Source organism: Phaethon aethereus (genome assembly GCF_964289735.1).
Source record: "Phaethon aethereus genome assembly, chromosome: 20".
Classification (NCBI taxonomy): domain Eukaryota; kingdom Metazoa; phylum Chordata; class Aves; order Phaethontiformes; family Phaethontidae; genus Phaethon; species Phaethon aethereus.
In genome coordinates, this window is record NC_138596.1 from 8,115,743 (window position 1) to 8,134,613 (window position 18,871).

At 39.7% G+C, this 18,871-nt stretch overlaps 1 protein-coding gene across 1 annotated transcript; it reads right to left on the reverse strand.

Moving 5' to 3' along the window:
- Positions 1 to 1,455: 1,455 nt before the first annotated feature.
- TSC1 (TSC complex subunit 1) lies at positions 1,456 to 18,175 on the reverse strand (the record flags this gene model as incomplete). Its single annotated transcript, XM_082009198.1, has 21 exons — positions 1,456 to 1,942; positions 2,716 to 2,877; positions 3,062 to 3,249; positions 4,247 to 4,369; positions 4,939 to 5,049; positions 5,422 to 5,604; positions 6,509 to 6,675; positions 7,298 to 7,341; positions 8,087 to 8,657; positions 8,758 to 8,856; positions 9,363 to 9,435; positions 9,753 to 9,868; positions 10,242 to 10,365; positions 10,604 to 10,713; positions 11,168 to 11,346; positions 12,799 to 12,872; positions 13,192 to 13,346; positions 14,392 to 14,536; positions 16,308 to 16,460; positions 17,115 to 17,218; positions 18,070 to 18,175. The coding sequence occupies 21 exons, from the start codon at positions 18,173 to 18,175 to the stop codon at positions 1,456 to 1,458; spliced, it is 3,474 nt and encodes a 1,157-aa protein (XP_081865324.1).
- Between the last annotated feature and the right edge of the window lie 696 nt (positions 18,176 to 18,871).

The window sequence follows — 18,871 nt, forward strand, 5'->3', positions numbered from 1 at the left end:
GTGATGCCAGGTAACTGTGAAGCCCGATATGTCTAAGTACGCCCGGACCCAGACACATCTAACACTTAAAACAAGCACACTGCCTTCCTAACAGCAGGCTCTGCTCTGTCACGAAGGAGTTTGAGTCTGACCACTGACAAGCCCTGATCCCACAATCCTCCTTCACAGAAGGCTCATCATTGACTTAAAACATGATTAATGCAGAAAGGCTTCACGACAGAATTCTGATTCCGAGTTTGAGCCGGCTTCCTCCTCAGCCTCGTTTTCCAAGGTAATGGGATGAGTGTGAAGCAGAGGTACCTAGAGCCAAATTGACATTGCTGAGCTGAAAAATGTGCTGCAGTCTGAGCAGAACAGCACTCAAAGGAAACCATATTCTGTAAGTCAAGCTTGAAAACATATTCCCAGGAAGAATGAAGCAAATTTCTTGGACTCAAAACACAGCGGTCTGGCTCAGACCAGGAATAAAGACCAGAACTTGGGGGGGTCAGGCAGCACAAGTATTTCCCTGATTAGAGAAACAAATGCTCTTCTACAAATCTTCATAAGCTTGCAATTCTATGTGCATGTTCTGCATGCTCTCCCTACTTGAGGACATCTTCCTTTTCTCTCTTCTCCCACCCCTATTGCTTTCCCATAGGAACCAGTCTGAGGTCAGTACCAGTCTGTCAGGCAAACACTTAAAATACCCAAAAGATCAGAAGCTAGTGTTTTAACAAGTCTTCAGCACGTATGGTCTCTTCTGCATTACACGCTCCAGTTCCTTATTAAGTGTCTGTTCAAATGTAACTTTCCAGGAAATGTTAAGGACAATACAAACAATGATCATGAATTAGGGTGAATGAATCATTTTGCAGAGGTACACTGTTCTTTAAACATTTAGGTATTCAGAGCCCAGCTTAATGAAGACTAGGCTCTGAGGGATGTGGGACAGTGGACAGGCAAAATAGAGACCTTTAGATGAATGCACTAGAAATTCTAGTGCTGCTTCTTTCCAGGATGAAAGCAACCGAAGTCACCCGGACAGGCAGCACAATTAACTGCTCTAAATTGGAAGCTTGCAAGGAAATACAAAGCATTCATAGTAGACTCACAAATGTTAATTTGGCCTCATATTGCACTCAAGTTCATAAACGCAGCCACTCACTAGGGACAGGGAGAAAGGGAAAAAATACTTGCAAATGCTAGCAGTTGTCCCTTCAAATTAGTACACGCTGCTACGGACTGAATTTGAAAAAGAAGCAAGAGTTAGGCTGGGCATTTCAATTCCAGACCCAAAAATCCACTTTGCATTCATTCAGCAGCCTTCTTCCGTTTCTGGACATCGACCCTATTCCGCTGCATGAGCTAGCTGCTCAGACCAAAGAAACATAAAAGCTTTTAGTTAAACTTGCATTCACGCCTCCTGTTCTATGCCAAGAATATGAAAATAACACTGATTGACTATCTTCCTTTTTAACTGTGGTCATGATGAGTTTCATTGTAGTCCATGATATGAAGCTGTCCAACACTGCTTTCCTGGATCTTAGGCGAGAGGCTAAGGTTATCGGGGCTTGGAGGGGCCTTTGTCTCCATGCTTGGATCTTCACATAGTTCAGTCTTTAGAGCATCAGAAAGCCTGTTGGTGGCTACACCCTCCTCATCACACTGGCTCTCACTTTTGTTGCGAAATAATTCCCGTGCCTTCATTCCAAGGAAGCTCTTGGAGCTGGGGAGTGAACCTACAGTCAGTGGGACAGTAGTCGAGGGCTCCAGCAACACAGATGTCTCCCAGCGACTGCTGAATCTCTGATTCTGAGGTTTTTCTGGGGTGGAGAGCTCACTGCTGCTGCCACCCTTACTGCTACTACTACCTCGAGTGCTAGGAGGTTTGGTCTCTCCATTTCTACCAATTGTTTCTTCACTGTATCCCACCACGGTATCTTCATTACCGCAATCCAACCTGTTTTGGGAAGAGAGAGGATACGGTGTCAAGGAAATGGTAGCACTGTTTGGAAAGGGAAATGCTGAGGAAGGCAGGTTACTTCGATTACTTTCCACTTCTGCTACTGCGTTATGTACTTGAACAGTATTCCCTTAACAGTTTTGTAGCAAAGCCCAAGTGACAGAGGGTAACCAGAAAAGCGTCACGCACTCAGCTTTGCAATATCCAGTGTTTTAAGTCCAAAAGCTGACAATAAGCCCAAAGCAGAATGGGATCCTGATCTGTTAAGGTAAAGCAAGATATCTGTACATCTTCCTTGGATTGTAGATCTTTTACCTAACCCAAGCACAGGTGGTCGCCACAAATCTGCTGGCAATGAAAGAAGTTATCCTGATGCTGTAGCAGAATTTGATGTAGGAAAAAGAGGTATGATCTGAAGGGAAGAACAGCACTACCTAGACACTTTAGGTAGACATAATGTAGAACAACTACTTAACAGCAGTGTAACAATTTGTAGATTAAAGAGACCAGCCAATGAGACAAACCAGAGGTTTCTCTTAAACTTTCAGTAACAATCCAGCTATCTGAAAAGAACTTCAAAGGGAGCTTCCAGTTTTGCCAACGACTCTCAGTAACCTGGGCAGAGTCCTGAAATAGATTCAGTCTGTAAAAGGGGGAGTAAAAGAAATATTTTGAGATGACGCATCCAAGTGCTAGGAATTCCGCAAGGATACCAACTTCCAAGGAGCTGGTCATGAGTGTAGCATATTTTACAACATCATCACCCTTACCTTTCTTCTGCTGCTTCAGCTGCTTCTGTTTTTTCATCTTCAAGTTTTTTCAGTAGACTGCTCTTCTCCAGTCGGCCAAACAGATCCAAGATCTCCAGCTCAAATGCCTGTGTGATTCTTTTCTGGGCCTTGTACCTACTTTCTACTGCTTGCAGCTGTCCTCTGAACAGAAAAAGAAACCAAAACCTATAAGGTCCAGTGTCTCCAGATTGTGCCTCAACTATGACATGGTGCATCTGTCACATAATCACAGAATCATTAAGGTTGGAAAGACCTTTAAGATCATCAAGTCCAACTATCTATGGTTGTCAATGCACAGCTAAAATTTTACATAGGAAACACCTACCTTGCTTGGATTTTGACATCTTCCAGGTATTTCTTTTGCTCCAGGAAGAGGTGGTCCTTTTTAGCAAGCTGAGATTCCAGTTCAGCTATCCGTTTCTGGGAAGCATCAAGCCTTTGGCTTTGCTGTTGAACACACAATTTTGCTTTCTCCAGTTCTTTCCGAAAAGCAGCGTGCAACATTTCAACCTCCTCAAAGGAAAGAGCACAATGTTAAAGTATAATTTGATCGTGTGTTTTTTTTATTAGTATTTAGACATGTTTCTGGTGCTATTAATAGGCACATTTTTAAGCAGCATGGAATAAAAGAAGCATTTCTAAAAACAGATATAGAAAACTGGATACTCTGAGATGTACACTATTAAGTTACTGTGAAAATAACTATACATCACTGGAATTTATTAGCACATTAACGTTCCTTATGAAAAGCTCTTCTCAGCAAAGTAAACTTGCCCATTCTGCAACAGATTAGACAAACTCAATTTTAAAACCGCTTTTGCAACATGACCAGTAAAAGACTTTTTTTTTTCTTGGCTTATTATTCACCTTCTTTAATTACTTGCTCTCACACAGAAACAGTTATATTGTTGTGTAATTTACTTGTTTCTAATTAAAAACAGGTTTCTTTTAAGTCAGGAAGTAAAACCATATGAATCACAGAAGTTTTAGTAAAGTTAAGACTAACTCTTAATAGGAAAACGACTGTGTGAGAAGAGTAAGACTGCTTGTTTTAAAACAGCACCTCACAAAACCCACTAAAATCCTGGTTAGATCTTTCTACAAATTCTAGCAATACTATCCTACCTTATACACCTTCACAGACATAAAAGCCCAGTATTACTTCACCAGCAAGTCTGCTGCCTATTACATCTAGAGCACAGTAAAGTCTTGGCCTTTGGCAAGAAAAAATTGCTAAGAATTTACATCAAGTGACCAAAACTGACTTCAGGTGTACACTAACATCCCCTTCTTAGCTTCAAGCACAGGGCACTCAAGAGATTCCGTAACGGCACTGTGCACAAAAATAGCTGAAGATTAAATATGAAATCCAATCCCTGAAAATCAATTTCAAAACAAAGTATCTGTTATGTTATGATGCACTTCCTTCATTCTGAACATAAGGCTGAGAGCAGCTTGATGATAACCTCAAGTGAAGCAAAAGGCCTTGTCTGCAACTCTGCGATCATACCTTTGTAGTGTCTGTGTGCTTGTGCTGCAGCTGCTCCAAGTACAACTCATTGACCTCCCCAAGAACCAGAAGCTGCCTGTTCAAGAACTCCATCTGCTGTTGCACTGATTCGCTGTTGGAAAGCTTTAACGAGAAATTGAACAGAATCAAACACTGGAATCAACAGTTCAGCAGGAGAGTCACAGTTGATACGCACTGTGTTCACAGGGTATTTTTATAAAGAAGGGAGACAAAAGACAAGAATCCAACGCAACATAGGTAATGAGTGTTAAATAAATTAGCTTTTATAAAGCTGGTGTCAGTCCATACAGAACTTCACCATATAGGCATTACTTCCCTTCACATAACCATGTTTCCACTTACATAAGAAGTCCATTCAACTTCTGATATAAACAAGATCTCTAAGATGCCAAGATTTAGCTAAGTTTTAACACAAGTTCATGTTGCTCAATCTCAAAATTCCTACTGTGGAAAAAGCAGCCAAAATGAGAAGTTAAAGTCAGCTGAAAGGCTTCTGAAAAGTTTCTTCACCAAAATATGTTTCTGTTATTTTTGTGCAATTTAAATCAGATTCTATGGAACTAAGCAAATGCTTCTTTCAGAATAAGAAAGAAAAAGCACCTGATAAAAGTTACCAGAAAAAGTTGAACAGAAAGATGCAAAGGGACCCTGGGAACAGTGACTTTTCTTACCTTTTGAGAAACTTGGCTAAGAAGCAATTCAGTGTGACACACCTTGTTATTAGCTTTCTTTAATTCTAACCTCAGATCTGCAATCATATTCCGGCAGTCTTCCAGCTTGGTCTGTTCAAAATAAAACACAATCTACTCACGGTTCTGAAACTTTAATAGGTACTAGCAATGGCATATGGCTGGAGGGCCATAACGCCCAGCACTCCATCAAGTTATACTGAGCACTTGTGAAAGCCCCTAAACCAGCCAAGAAATTACATTTTCCTGTTTCCAAATTGAAGACAGGACAAAACAGAACTACACAAGGATGATGACCAAGCTAGGCATTTCCAATTATGCATTGTCTTATTCTGAATTAGGACAATCTCCCCAGTAGAGATATGCAAGTTGCTCTTCAATATTTCATGCCATGTTATTAGGAAGGTTATTTTTAAAACCACAGTAAGTAGATAACATAATTTTGTTCAGTGTTGTGCTTCATACCTGCAATTCCTGGCTCTGGTTGTAGAATTCCTCCCGGTCATGCTGCAGCTGTCTGATCTGGCTGTGAAGCTGAGCCACTATATTTTCATGCTCCTCCTGAAACTGGTGGTACCTTGCCTGTTCTTTCTGCAGACTCAGTTTCAAGGCCTGGATTTCTTTTTCCTGTAGTTTCAGCTGATCTTTCTGTTAAAAACCCCATATGAAGCATCAGACAAGACACTTGCTTTATCAGTTAGAACATCTGTCCTAAATTGCTAGCTAAGTGGAGGACTAGTATCAATTAATAGTTTGCAGGTATAACACTTTTCCATACATAGAAAATTTTATATAAAGCATGTCCTTAAGACTTTTGGGGTTTTTTTTTTGGCTGAGATATTAAATGGTGCTAAAGTGGACAGGCTGAAAACTCCAAGCCACATCCAAAGGCACAGTAAGCAATAGTTGGCTCTTCCACTGCACCTCACACTTTCGACACGGACTTGGGCTCCACAGCTGAAGCTACCATTCATTTTCCAAAAACCTATGTGGAAAGCTATTTTTGGCTTTTCTGCTGAATTATCAAAAGGTGAAACTGTAGATGAAAGTAGCTATAATATGGAGGTACAGAATGAAACATGCCTAAATCTATAATGAGACATCCTTCAATGCACTTGTAGCTTCAAATTTTGTCATATCAAATGCCTCTGGAAAAGAACATTTGAGTTTTCAAAGTTCTGGCTATTGCTCCTCAATCGAGGTGTGGAAGGACCTTCTTCAAATAATGCAATAAGGTGTCTAGCCAGGCATTAAGTAACTGCTCCACTAACTGTGAAGTCTTTAATATTATCCAAAGGTAAGCACTGGCAGGGGTCAAGCATGCAGGCATCCACTGATTCAGTTGCCTACAGTCAAACAGAAGCTACTGGGTTTAATAACCATGGTGCACATAACTCGTCCACAAGTCATTCCACAAACACTGACTTTAATACTGTGAGAAATGAGGCTTCTTTTTTAATTGAGTGGTACTGAAAGATACTGGCCAAACCAATTAATTCTTGTTCTAGCACCAGTGTGCTTAAAAGACTGCTAGAGTTGTATCCCTGCTCACCATGGCAGCATTATGCTCCTCCAGTGCTGTTGCTTTAATCACTTTTCGCAAGAGTCGACGGTTCCGAAGGGCATGCTGCTGTCTTTTGAAGCGTTCATACAATAACTGGTTGTGCAGCAAAAGCAATTGGTTACGCAGGGTGTGAATCTCATCCGAAGGGGGAGAACCTGGATGGGAGTTCGAAAACACAAAAGGTTACTGAACTGCACTATACCTGTTCCACATAAAGGAAATATTTTCTAAAATAAGCAAATCAGGTTTCTTTAAAATAACAACTTAAAAATCTGCTCCATTTGATCTCCAACACAAACTTAAGGTTTTAAACATCATTCCCAGAGCAACATGTATATACTTCAGCCAGATTGCTCCTTCTATTAACAAAAAAAGCCAAGCTCATCATCACCACAGAAGCCTAAGAGCAGAAAACTATGACACGCATGTGAAGCAGCAAGAAAAACAATTATCAGTTTTAGATTCAAGTAGTATTTCAAAGGTGGAAGGATCAGTTAGATGATCAGCATCACTCTGAAGACTAGCAGATCTTAAATGGTCAAGAACAGAAATGTCTGGTATTGTGGGGAAGGCAGTTTTCACTTTTCAAAGACAAAAAAACACAGCTCGTCTCACTGGAACACAGGTGTCTATCTGCTAAGCAGATAAACCATGACTTAATGGAGGGAATAATTTTTTTTTTTTTTAAATAATTCAGCAGAAAAAGTATGCAGGTCATTGTTTAAGCAAGTGTAATAACAGAGGAACAGATTGCCAAAACACAAGAAACTTCCTTACCTCCAAAGTGAGTCCAGTCAGCAGATTTGCTTGGCAGAGACAATCTGAAAAATCAAAACACAGCATTAAATAGTAAGTTTAAATATGCAAACACTCTGCAAGTCACTTTAAAATGGAATGCCCACCTCAAGAGAGCTTACAGCCTAATAAAAGTATAATTATGGTCAGTCGGTATGAAGAGAATAAGGAGGAACTGTGCAGGCAGCAGGCTGCAAGAACAGATGATGGAGGGCATAATTTCTTGGAAGTTAGAGAAAAATTCTCTCAAGCATAGTAAACAGCATAAGAACAAAGCAGAATACAGGGCAATAAGATTAAAGGAAAGAATAGAGCAGATACACCTAAACCTTAAATCTGGTCCAGTTCTTAGCTTCATGTATATTAGAAACAAGAAAGTGTTAATCTCCCCTTGGCCTCTACATTTGCTTTTGACTATCTAGTGTAGGACTTAAACCTGATGAAGCAAACAAATCTCACTAATAGTGGTACCAAAACCACACCTGCAGCACAGACAACAGCCCTGCTTCTTCATCCCAAGCTCTGTCAATGAGGGCAGTAAGAGTCCTACAGTGACAGTCCCTTTTTTATACCAAAGCAAACTAGTTACCACAGCAAATATAAAAATCCTCCACCCAGAACCCTGAGCTCAGTTAACAGTAACATTTCAGAGAACATGGTTTCATTGTAGATTTCCAGACATGCTTGCTTTTCAGGCACAGCTATTAAAACAAAGTCAGCACAAAAAAGAGTAACAAGAAAGTCTGCAAAGTAAGATCTTCAGTCACCTACTTGTTCAGCTCCTTAGTGTGTGCATCCGCTCCTTGCTGTATCAGTCTGTCCAGTACTTCCACAGGAGAAGTAGAGGACATGCAGTTATCATCCTGGCTTCCCTTGGCTTTCTTTAGCAGCTCCTCAGTCTTCTTGCCAACAAAGAGGTAGGCAGTCTTTGGTAACGCAACCTCAAAAAGGTGCTCATACAGGGGAGGCTGCCCACTCCCAAACACCACTCTTCTTTGTGCTGGTACTTTGCAAGGGCTGGGAGTGAGAATACTCGTCTCCCCAGAGGTTCCTTCCCTGTTACCAGCAGGGCTTTCACCAGAGCCTCCACAGGGCTTGTCTATGGGAGTAAATGTTTGTTTGGGTGTTTCCCGCGCACTCTCAGGCCCAGGCTTGTCCAGAGAAGATGTTAAAGGCTCAGAGGTCTGACTGTGTCCCTGAACACTAGAGACTACTGAATGGGTCTTCTTTTGAGAGCCTGACAGACTTTCATTTGTGCGATAAAATGGAGAGTCAAATCCTCCTCTAGGCACCATGTGTTCAGCATCGGTTGTGATCTCGGAGATCTCTTTAGATATTGCATCTGAGAAGGATGGGAGGGGGGAGCATAATTATGTATCTTGTATTTTGACATTACAAACATTTCCTTAGCTAAAGATGTATGTAAGGATGACAGAAATTACCTTCCTCTCTGTCCTTTTCAGCACTATCTTCAAAGGACAAACCACCTAAAAACTCTGGAAGATCACTTAAGGTTACTGAACTTTTACTACCGGGTGTGTCTGAAGAAAAGAAAAGAAAAAAGAAAAGTTAGTTGTACAAATGTTGTTTTCTCCAGCCTTACACAGCATCGTATCTATCCTTATGTGCAGCCTTTCAGTTTGATCCAGACATGTGACATAAAACTTGTTCAAGGAAGACTTCATATACAACTTGCTGCTTCTAATTAAAAAAATTCACCCTCAAAGAATGAGCTTAAAAAAAAATTCTTTTTCAGCCTTCAGTGTAGATCTGTATACTTAAGCATGCATAAGAATGCATGAGGGACAGTTAAAAAAAGTCTGCAAGCTATTTCTGAAGAGTAATAGTTAAAATAAAATGAAAAGTATCACAAGAAGGTTTTAAGCTGAATCACAGGTTAAAGCAGGTTCCTTGGAACTACAAAGAACCTGAGGGGGGGCGGGGTGTGGAGAAAAAAAGAGAAAAAACAGTGGAAAAATGTTTGGGAATTGGAACATGTGTCAGTAAAAACAGGATACTGTAATGGGGAGAGGTAAATGGGGTTTACCCAATGATTTATCGCTGTTTATGACATTTTGCTGTCGGTACAGTAAAGGCCTCCCAGGATCTGGTTTGTCCTCCTGAAAAAAAAAAAAAAAAAGCAAACTAGATTCTCTGCATCAGGCTGGAAACAAACCTCTTGGACAGTTTCACAGAAAGGAAATTCCTGCAAATAGATGGACTAAATAGCAAACCAGTATAAGAAGTCTTAAAACTGTACAACTGGAAGTGGCAATAGTTGTCCAAACTTTGAAGAAAGTTAGTTTTTGCAATGAAATGCAACATTTTTTGTAGATCAGTTACTGCAATTTTTCCTTCTCAGTTATGGTCACAGCACGTATGGCAAGTCAATTAAAAAAAAAAATCAGATTTGTTTCTCAGAAAAATTTTGTTATACCTTTTTAGGAGGCGTGGCAGCAGCTGAAGGGAGTGAAACATGCACAAAGTCATCTGAAGCGCAGGGTGGAGGAGGAGATGTGGCTGGCGTTCCCAAAGGTGTTCCTTTCCCCCCTGCTGAAAGGGAGGAGCAAGTTTTCTCAGCAAGGCTCCCACTTCCTCATTTCAGTTGAATATTGTATGTGAAGAACTGTACGTTTAAACACTATCTCAACGATTTACTTCTTAAATCTCTTTCAACTATTTACAGAGATAAAAGTGCACAGTTTCCAAAAGGCCTGTTTCAGACTTTGACACTTAATTCACTGTAACTTATTTCCTGTCTTAGTGTTTGCATTAGTACTGCTCTAGATGACCAGATACTCAGTTCACAGAAGTAATGACTTAAGCCTATCAAATGGCATGGTGTGGCACTCTTATTTAAGAAGTTGACAGCAAAATCTACATTGTAATAAACCTTGAAGGCCTAATTCCAAAATGCAGCACGTACCAGATGTGCCAAAAGCTTTGCTGTAAGGTTGTGATGCAGACTGGGATGACTCCGATGGGACAATTCCAGGGGAGGTTGGTGGAGTGGTCATACCACAAACTGCAGAAGGACTCCAGATGGTAACCTATGTAAAAGCAATACACAATAAACAGAAATCAGTGAAGCTCAGAAAAGGAACATGTGAAGCATCTGTATCCAGGTTCTGATACAGGAAATCAGATGAGGATTAAATCTGAAACGTACACTAAGTTCTGAAGAATTCGCAGTACTTCTCAGAAACATGAATATTTATGATTGTCACAAGAAACTATGAATGAAGTGCAAAACATTAAAAACATGCTGTGCTTTATCTTCTGCTTTACCTGCTGTGGCTCAGTTGACAGCCGTATTGACTGTGGGCTCAGAATCTGAGGTAGCTGCCCTGGCATTTGTGATAGTGTTAGCCGAGGAGTGGAATATGGGGTAGAAGTCCCTGAAAGTTAAAAAAAATAAATAAATTTAAAAGTATCCTGCACATCAAATACAAATCAATTATTCTTCTGGCTAGTATATAAAGGCTTTTAACAAAAACATTTCAAATCCATTCAACATACACAGTCATAGCTAGCAAACAAGACTTTTCTTCCAGCCCAAGAAAGTACCTACTGAATGTATTACATACTACAGCTTTTTTTTGGGGTTGGTTTGTTGTTTTGGGGTGGGGGACAGGGGAGGAAGAGGCAGTGGAAAGGAAACTTTGTGAACATGCTGTATGTCTGCATGATCAGAGCATATCTCTACATATTTCCTGTTTTTTAAATGATGGTTTATTTTCCGGTGCCTAAGAATTGGACTTTAAGTGGGATAATTTAGTAAGATGCCTGTTTGCTATAGGGCCAGTTTTCCTCCAGGAAATGGGTATTCGTTAGCCATCAGGCAGTTCTTACCATAGCTGCTGTGTGTGTCAATGTAACAGCTGGCATTGGGGTCAGTTTGATGATGTTTTAAGCTTGTGCAGAGTTTCCGAGACACAGAGTAATAGCCATCTTCATACGAGGCTTCTGCAGGGTCCAGGGAGATTTTGGCACATTCTATCACAACATCATGAGTTTCTAGTCTTTTCCACCTGCAGACAGTTTTTGGATCCAAAAGAGTAAGTTAGTCAATTATTGTTACAAACAAGAGTTCCTGGAGATATGAGGAATTGGCTTGTAGGATGGCTAATTTGTTCCAGACAGCTTTGCATGCTCCCAGCCAAAACTGGAACAAGGCACCATACAGAAATTGCAACCAGATGACTTGTAAGAGGGGGTCTCAGAGAGGAGACAAATAGCTTTGACACAGAGATCCATAAAGGTCTGCCATGGAGCACTCTGGAAAGGAGGAACAGCATACGAAGACTTGGTTGATCCTGAACTTCAGCAGCTGTAGAGATCAGCTCAACTAGACTCAGATGTTGGTAGTCAAAATTTAGACATGCCAGCAGTGAGGGAACCTTATATTATTTAAGCAAACACCATCTGCAATGCCAGTTTCAGGCCTGTGTTTCTCCTCCCAAGTTTTGGGAATGTTTTTTATTATTACTGCCTCCTTCCTTCTGAAAACTTTTTCTCCCTAAATTAAGCAGCCAGATTAGATCTGCCTAATATTTCAGGGGATGGAAGTTCACTGTAAAGAAGAGAAAGCACAGCAGGCTGTCTATTAAAGGCTGAGTTGCTTTTGAATATAAGATATTACATGCAAGATACCAAATCAGAAGGCTTCAACTGGCAGTTTTGTGTCAATTGTACTCCTTAGTGGTGCCACCCTCCCCCCTGTCTGGGAGAAGCCTGCAAAATTGAGTATTGTGATATTCAATAGGTTCCCATTTAGTAGTGTTTTCCTAGTGACTCTGAAAAGCAGGGCAAGAGCACTACTGTGCAGCAACAAGAGTCAAATTCTCCTCTTCAGTGGCTGGGCCTGTGGAGACAAGAGAAAAGCAGCAAGTGGTGCTGCTGCAGGCAAATGAGCCTATTTCTAAAGAAAACTAATACAGCTGATAATGTTAAGACATACCTGTTAAAAGAATTGATCTGTTAACTGAACCAATATCTAGGTACCAAAACAAGACACACTGAAGCCATTTTAAACACTTAAATCCCACCAAATACTTCCACAAACCAAAAAAAGATGACCCAAACCTTAAGCCAATGAAGCACGTCAGTGGTAGTTTCCCTTTATTCATTATAAGAAAATGTTTTTAGAACTTTATGAGGATGTTCGATCATTAAGTCATAAAATTAAGACAAAGTCAACTGTTAAGTAGAAGACACATTCTATCCCAGACACAAAATTAACTTAGAACCCCAACATTGTTGTTAATGGCCTTTCACAATAGTTTTCTCTCATTCATCCAGCTGTTAAGCTTGGATGAAGAAAGTCTTCATGTTTAACTGCTATACCTATGAATATGGGTGGCAAAACACCACTGGCACATACTGCTGCTGACAGAAAAGGTTTTGCTATAAGCCTTCTGAAATAACCCAGCTAAAAGCTTTTCATTTATAGCCTTTCCTAATAGCAGAGTGAACATATATACCTTCGTGGGTCCAGTTCATGGTCCTTAGATCCAGTCACTAATTCTGGATGAATTCGCACATGTTCCATCATTGGCTGGATGAGGAAGAGCAAGAGAATTATTATTGGTACAGCATCTTTTGATTGCGCTAAATTACACAGAGATGATGAGCAACCTACTGATCACAATAGTTCAGAATGTTACATTTAACAGATAAAGCTAACACATCATCACAGCTTCAAGAAACGATCTTGCTATCAGCTGAAATTTCAGTCGTCCAACAGCCTGTTTTTATTCTGTTTTGTTGAGCGGTCCTCAGTTAAATCAATGTGTTGTATTAAATTGGCAAATACCTGCCTTTATACAACTATGAATTCCTTGTCTCAGATAACATAGAGGCAAGCAGCATTTTACCTTGACTACCTCTTCAAAGGTCTCCAAGTTTTCCTTCATACTGTAGTGAGAACGCAGAAAAGAGACAAAATTGCAAGGATACATTCCATAAAGACGATGAAAGAGAGCATAGATGCTGGCATGAAGATGGACAAGATAAATCTCTGTCACATGACCTGGAAAAAACAGTTAGAATCTTTTTCATTACATTGGAGAAAAGAATAAAACTTCTAAGAATGCAAGCAAAGTACTTTCAAATGTGAAATGTTTACTGGAACAAGTCTTCTGAGATATGAATAGTCCCTAGCAAAAATGTGAAGTCTTCTGAGGGAATAGGCAACACTTACTCATCAGCTCACAGCAGAACCAAAAATTAAGATATGGACCATTAATTCCAACCAGTATCCTGTCATTCTCAAAGCACAGCATTTTTTATTCAAGTTAAAACCTGAAACCCCTCTAGATAGTGAGCCACAGTTTTCAAGACTGACTGAATGATTAAAAGAGAAAACTGCTCGCTTCACTTCAAGGGTAAAAACTAGAAGCTTGTATCCACAAAAAGCAATCACAACAGACTTGAGTCTTACTAGCCATCTTCTAAGTTCCAATCCTACTTGCAAAACGACCCCCTAAATCACATCTCTCTGTGCCCGAGATAGCATTTTTTCATACAGCCATGAGACACATGCATAGATAACACCAGTGTTTGGAATCAGACACCTTACAACAAATTCAGCAAAACCAATTCATCAGAACCAATGCTGTAACTGAGAAGACTAGTTTTACCAACACTTTCATGACTACTGACAGTTGAACATTAAAGAAAACCACTCTTACATGTTGCTTTTTCCCCCTCCCCACCCATACTTGGGAATCTCAAATTCCCAAATATCTGCCTCAAATGTTAACATTTTCCCTTCTCTATCCATTAAGATCCATCTCTGTTTTTCACTGTCATCAGGGTAGCATTTCAGTCCAGTGAAACTTCATGTAGTAGCAGCACCGCACGGGAAGAATCTAAGAGACTTCTAAATTTTGAGCAAAGAAGCACACCCTGATGCTAACTATCAAAGAATAGCTTGTGGGCTTAATACATCATTATCTGCACTTAAATAATCTCAGACCATTACGAGTCTCACAAAAGAATGTGCTCACCAACTACATAAGGGTCACAAGGATACTACTAAACCGTAACTGCATGCAACAAAGTTAAAATCTCACCTGGATTCTGCAAGCACCAGGCTGAGAGACGCCCAAAGATACCAAAGAAATCATGAAGGTACTGTTTGCCAGACTGAGGAATCATTGGCAACATGGTTATTAGCACTAGGACACCTGTGGTGAGTACAACTACATCTGTGTCAGTCTGCAAGAAGGGAAAAAACCTGCATTAGTCAGTTAAAAGAGTTGAACTTAATTTTTTCCAAGGATGAAGTGAACACTGCATCGTCATCATGGAAAAAGTTTTCTACTTTGAATACCATAACTTAATGAACCAAAATTATTGTCTCTTTCATCCAGAACAACTCTAAGGAAAAAAGATTTGGGATTCTTGCTCCTATTCTGCTGCTTTTCTGTATAGAGACTTGACTTAGTTAAAAAAACATCACCACAGTTCCACAACTGAGTAGAAACAAAAAAAAAAAATCACTGGTATGTGAAGCGTCTTATGTACCACCTGCCTTCTTTGCCAGAGCTAAGCAGACACAGCATTCAGAGCGTAAGAAACTGCAAATCTGATCAGGGTATTCAAGGATGTTGGCCAATTACCAACGCAAGGGTCCAAAGCTTTGCTATTAAACCTGGTTGATGACTCCGGCTGCTAAGTATTTCCTAAAGGGGTAATTCAAACAATAACTAGGACCCCATGGCTTACACCAAGAGAAAGGGATGTGGCAGTAAAAAAACTTTAGGTAGCTGAAACAGTAATAGAGAACCAGATGTTAGGACAGGACACAGAAAATGTTCAAACTCTTTCCCTGTGGGGTCCCTACTTGCTTCTCCAGCTTAATGAGCATTTTCCTTTGTAGTTCCTCTGCTTTGCCAGGATAGGGGTGTAAACAGCACAGGTAAGCCTCTGGCCAGATGCCACTGAGCTGGTCTCAGTATCTCCCAAGAGCCACTCTGGCTGATTAGACATATTCAGTGCTACGGACTTTTCTTCCTCTGTGTAATCTATGGCCTCTATTCTCCCTCAGTCAGACATGACCTTTCACAGCACATTTCATGTCCATCCCTATCCCTCTGTACACATCCCTAGCTCTTCCACATCTTTGTTCTACTCCCACCAGCTTTCTGACACACTTCACTCCCCTCACGATCAAGTAAGACTCATACTGAAAAGGATAACAGAACTCGTCAGGCATGCTAGGAGTTCCAGTAATAGCACTTGTAGCTGCTTCTTTGGCAGCTACAAATTCATTGTGTTTTTGTTTTGAAGAGCACTGGCACTTAACTACATTCTGCACTGTAATGTGACTTAAATGACTAATACGAATACTTCACTATCATATTAAAAGATATTACTGACAACACATTCTAGGTCTCAAAACACTTTCCATTCTTTATTCACTGTTACAATACTGTACAATATTATAACTGATAAATTTGCAGATGGGAAAAAACCAACAAAGCATGGGGAAACAGCTAGCTCCTTGTAATCCAGCACATCTGTAACTAAGAAGGGAAAGTCTGCTAATTCCAAGGTAATTTCGCCATGGAATAATTTATCGCGTGGCCCATTTACACTGCAAGTAGAGTGTTTTACCTTACATGCACAAATTTCAGAATGCACTAACGGGAAGTTATTGTATTTCTCATTAAGTTCACATTCAAGATACCCATCAACTTCACCAATGGCCCTGTGTCTTTAACTTACTTTTAGAAAAGTTTTAGTAAACTTTCCTAACCCAAAGTTACGCAGTGACAGTGGCTTTTTAGAAACAAGATTGCCAGTAATATCTGACAGAGTATTTAGTTGATGGAATTACGCTGTGGCTCAGTATTTTAATCAAAATTTTCTCTTCTCACAGCTTAACTAAATTACATCAAAACAGAAAACAAATACTTTGTATTACAAGTACGCATGTTTACATCAGATGTACAAATATTTTATGGAGAATACCAACAGTTCTTACCTTGAGACATTTAAGTAACGAAAGTAGGAGAGGTGCTTGAGAAAGCTTATGTTTCCAAGATGGTTGCCGTCTTATCACATGTCCCAGCAGAGAGAGAGTGGGTAAACGGGTAGCAGCTTTTCCCATATATTCATTAATTTTGTCCAGTAGATGCTGATAGAGGATTTTGCAGAGAGTGGTCGAAAAAGGAAAGGTATTTATATTTAACTGGTATATATGCCTTTTCAGCAAGCTATATTCACCACTTTGCCGTTGCCAATTATGAAAACTATGGGCATTTTACAAATATACAGGATCTAAGAGCAAATAAAACCTAGCAATAAATTTAAAGTCTGCTGGTAGTGAAATGTAAACTATTCAGTCCAGAAGCAGTCACTACAGTTCAAAATGTTTATCATTAATAAATAATTAAAAAATTCTGTACAGCAGAAATAAAACATTCTGTAGTGCCATTCTGTCAATCTATTTAAAAATCCTCGCTTGTTCTTAAAATACCCAATTTAGTTTAGGCTAACAAACCCAACATTGAACAAGCAGCAGTAGCATTGCAAAGAGACAACATCAGTCCTCAGAAAATTTTCATTTAAGAAGTTCTTTGCTTAATTAGGTCAGTTTAAGCAACCCAAGAAATGGAGACCTTTGAGGTTTTTTTTAAAACTTAAACTGGTCTCACTACAGGGATACTGCATCTCTACAACACAGTAATTCTACACCAGAATGATAAAAAGGAGTTCTAATAGAGGCTCTTTAATGGCTGCTTCAATAGCAGGCTAAGATCTGCCATACTTAATGACAAGAATTTTTCACCTTGTCATGAGGCTCTTGCAGTGTGGACAGTATATGCAGTGCCTGCTGAGAATTGGTTTCCAAGTAATAGTCCACCAGGTTGTTCACAAGCATAGGTCCACGGTCTATCAGTTTGTGTACAGCAAGAGAAAAAAACAACACACACATTCTCAATACACTAAAAATGAAGCATTTATTACAGGGATGTTGCACAACTATTACAAAATTCATAATATAAACCAGTGCTTAGCATTACCAAATCTTTAGGAAAACGAGACCTCTCAACTACATTTTCTAGTTCTTAACCATTCAAGCAATTGCATTTGGCTCAGGGAAAATAACTAAGTTTTTTAATAACACACAATTACTGTGTCTAACCTTAAAAACCTAGAGGTAGCTGAACTGCAGGAGTATTTTACCCAATACAGGTAAAGAGTTCAGGAGTAACTTTACAATCTCTCCCTTCAGCAGATAAAGTTCAGGGATAAAGACACTGACAGTGCTGTCTTGCTCTGAAATGGCTCTATCAACATAAGGAATGCCTTAACAGCAGCAACCTTTTCTTCAAGAAAGTCTGGGTCTGCTGTTTTGTTTGGGGTTGTTTTTTTGTTGTTTGTTATTCGAATGAACAAAATCCCACTAGTTCCCACAATGTGGATGACACCTAATTCTTTCCAGATATACTTGACAAAGAAAGTTTCATCAACTCACAACTTGAGGTTATGCCACATGAAAATCTAGCCATTTTATAACAGCATTTTAACAATTATATAACAGACCTTCCACGAAGCATGCCATTAAGCAAAATGGACTGAAGAGAAGCGTCAATCCTTAAAGCAATTTCAAACCCAAGTATCAAGAATTTCTTTCATATTGCATTTGCAAAGACTGTGTTTGAAAGGAAAAAAAAACATTATTCTACTTTCACTGGTGTAAAAGCAAAACCCTTCGTCAAATTACATAAAAGGATACATACCACAAATGAGATTATCTTTGAATGCAGCTGTTATATCTTCCAGGACACCCAGAACTGGAGAATCCAGCATTGAGAGGAGCTCACCAACATTTCCTTGCTGTGCCATGATGCACGTACTAACGTGAATGTGGAGGTTAAAATTTCTGGATGTTCCTCATTGGTGCCTCTCTACCAGACTAGGAGAGAAGACAGAGCAGTTGAATGAGCTTTCCTTTTTTCATTTTCATCTTAAATCTCTCACCACTTTGCTATTTCTGAAGCATTGCCCATTTAACAGTTTTACACTGAAAGGATTGCTAGAGTTTACACACCTGCAATAAAATCTGTAAAAGAAAAGTTTCCAAAGAAGCCAATGAAGCACAAGCAGCATTTTCTTAATCTTTTTTAAAAAGACATTAACCTGTTTTACGGAAGACTTCAGCTAGCATGCATAGACTGTCAGAGCATTCTGTTACCCTATTTTTTTAATCTCCTCTCCAGGTCAGTCAACTAAGACTAAAGTTTTGAATAAAATGCAAATAGCTCCCTGGAATCACTCCATTCTCACCTTCTTACAGCAATTCCTCCTCAACCAACCTTTCAAGTCCTTTGCATAGTGGTCTACACTCTGGAGAAAATACGCATTTCAAGATCCTTCTCCACTCCTGTGGCTAGATTAGAAATTCACTGCCCCTGGCTTTGCATTATTGCATACTAATAAATTTGTGCTTTAATACTTGCAACATGGCCAAGTTGCAGCTGTTGGGAAACTCAGGGTTACTACAGCTGCTGTTCCTCGGCCACTCTGTGCATACTAAATCAC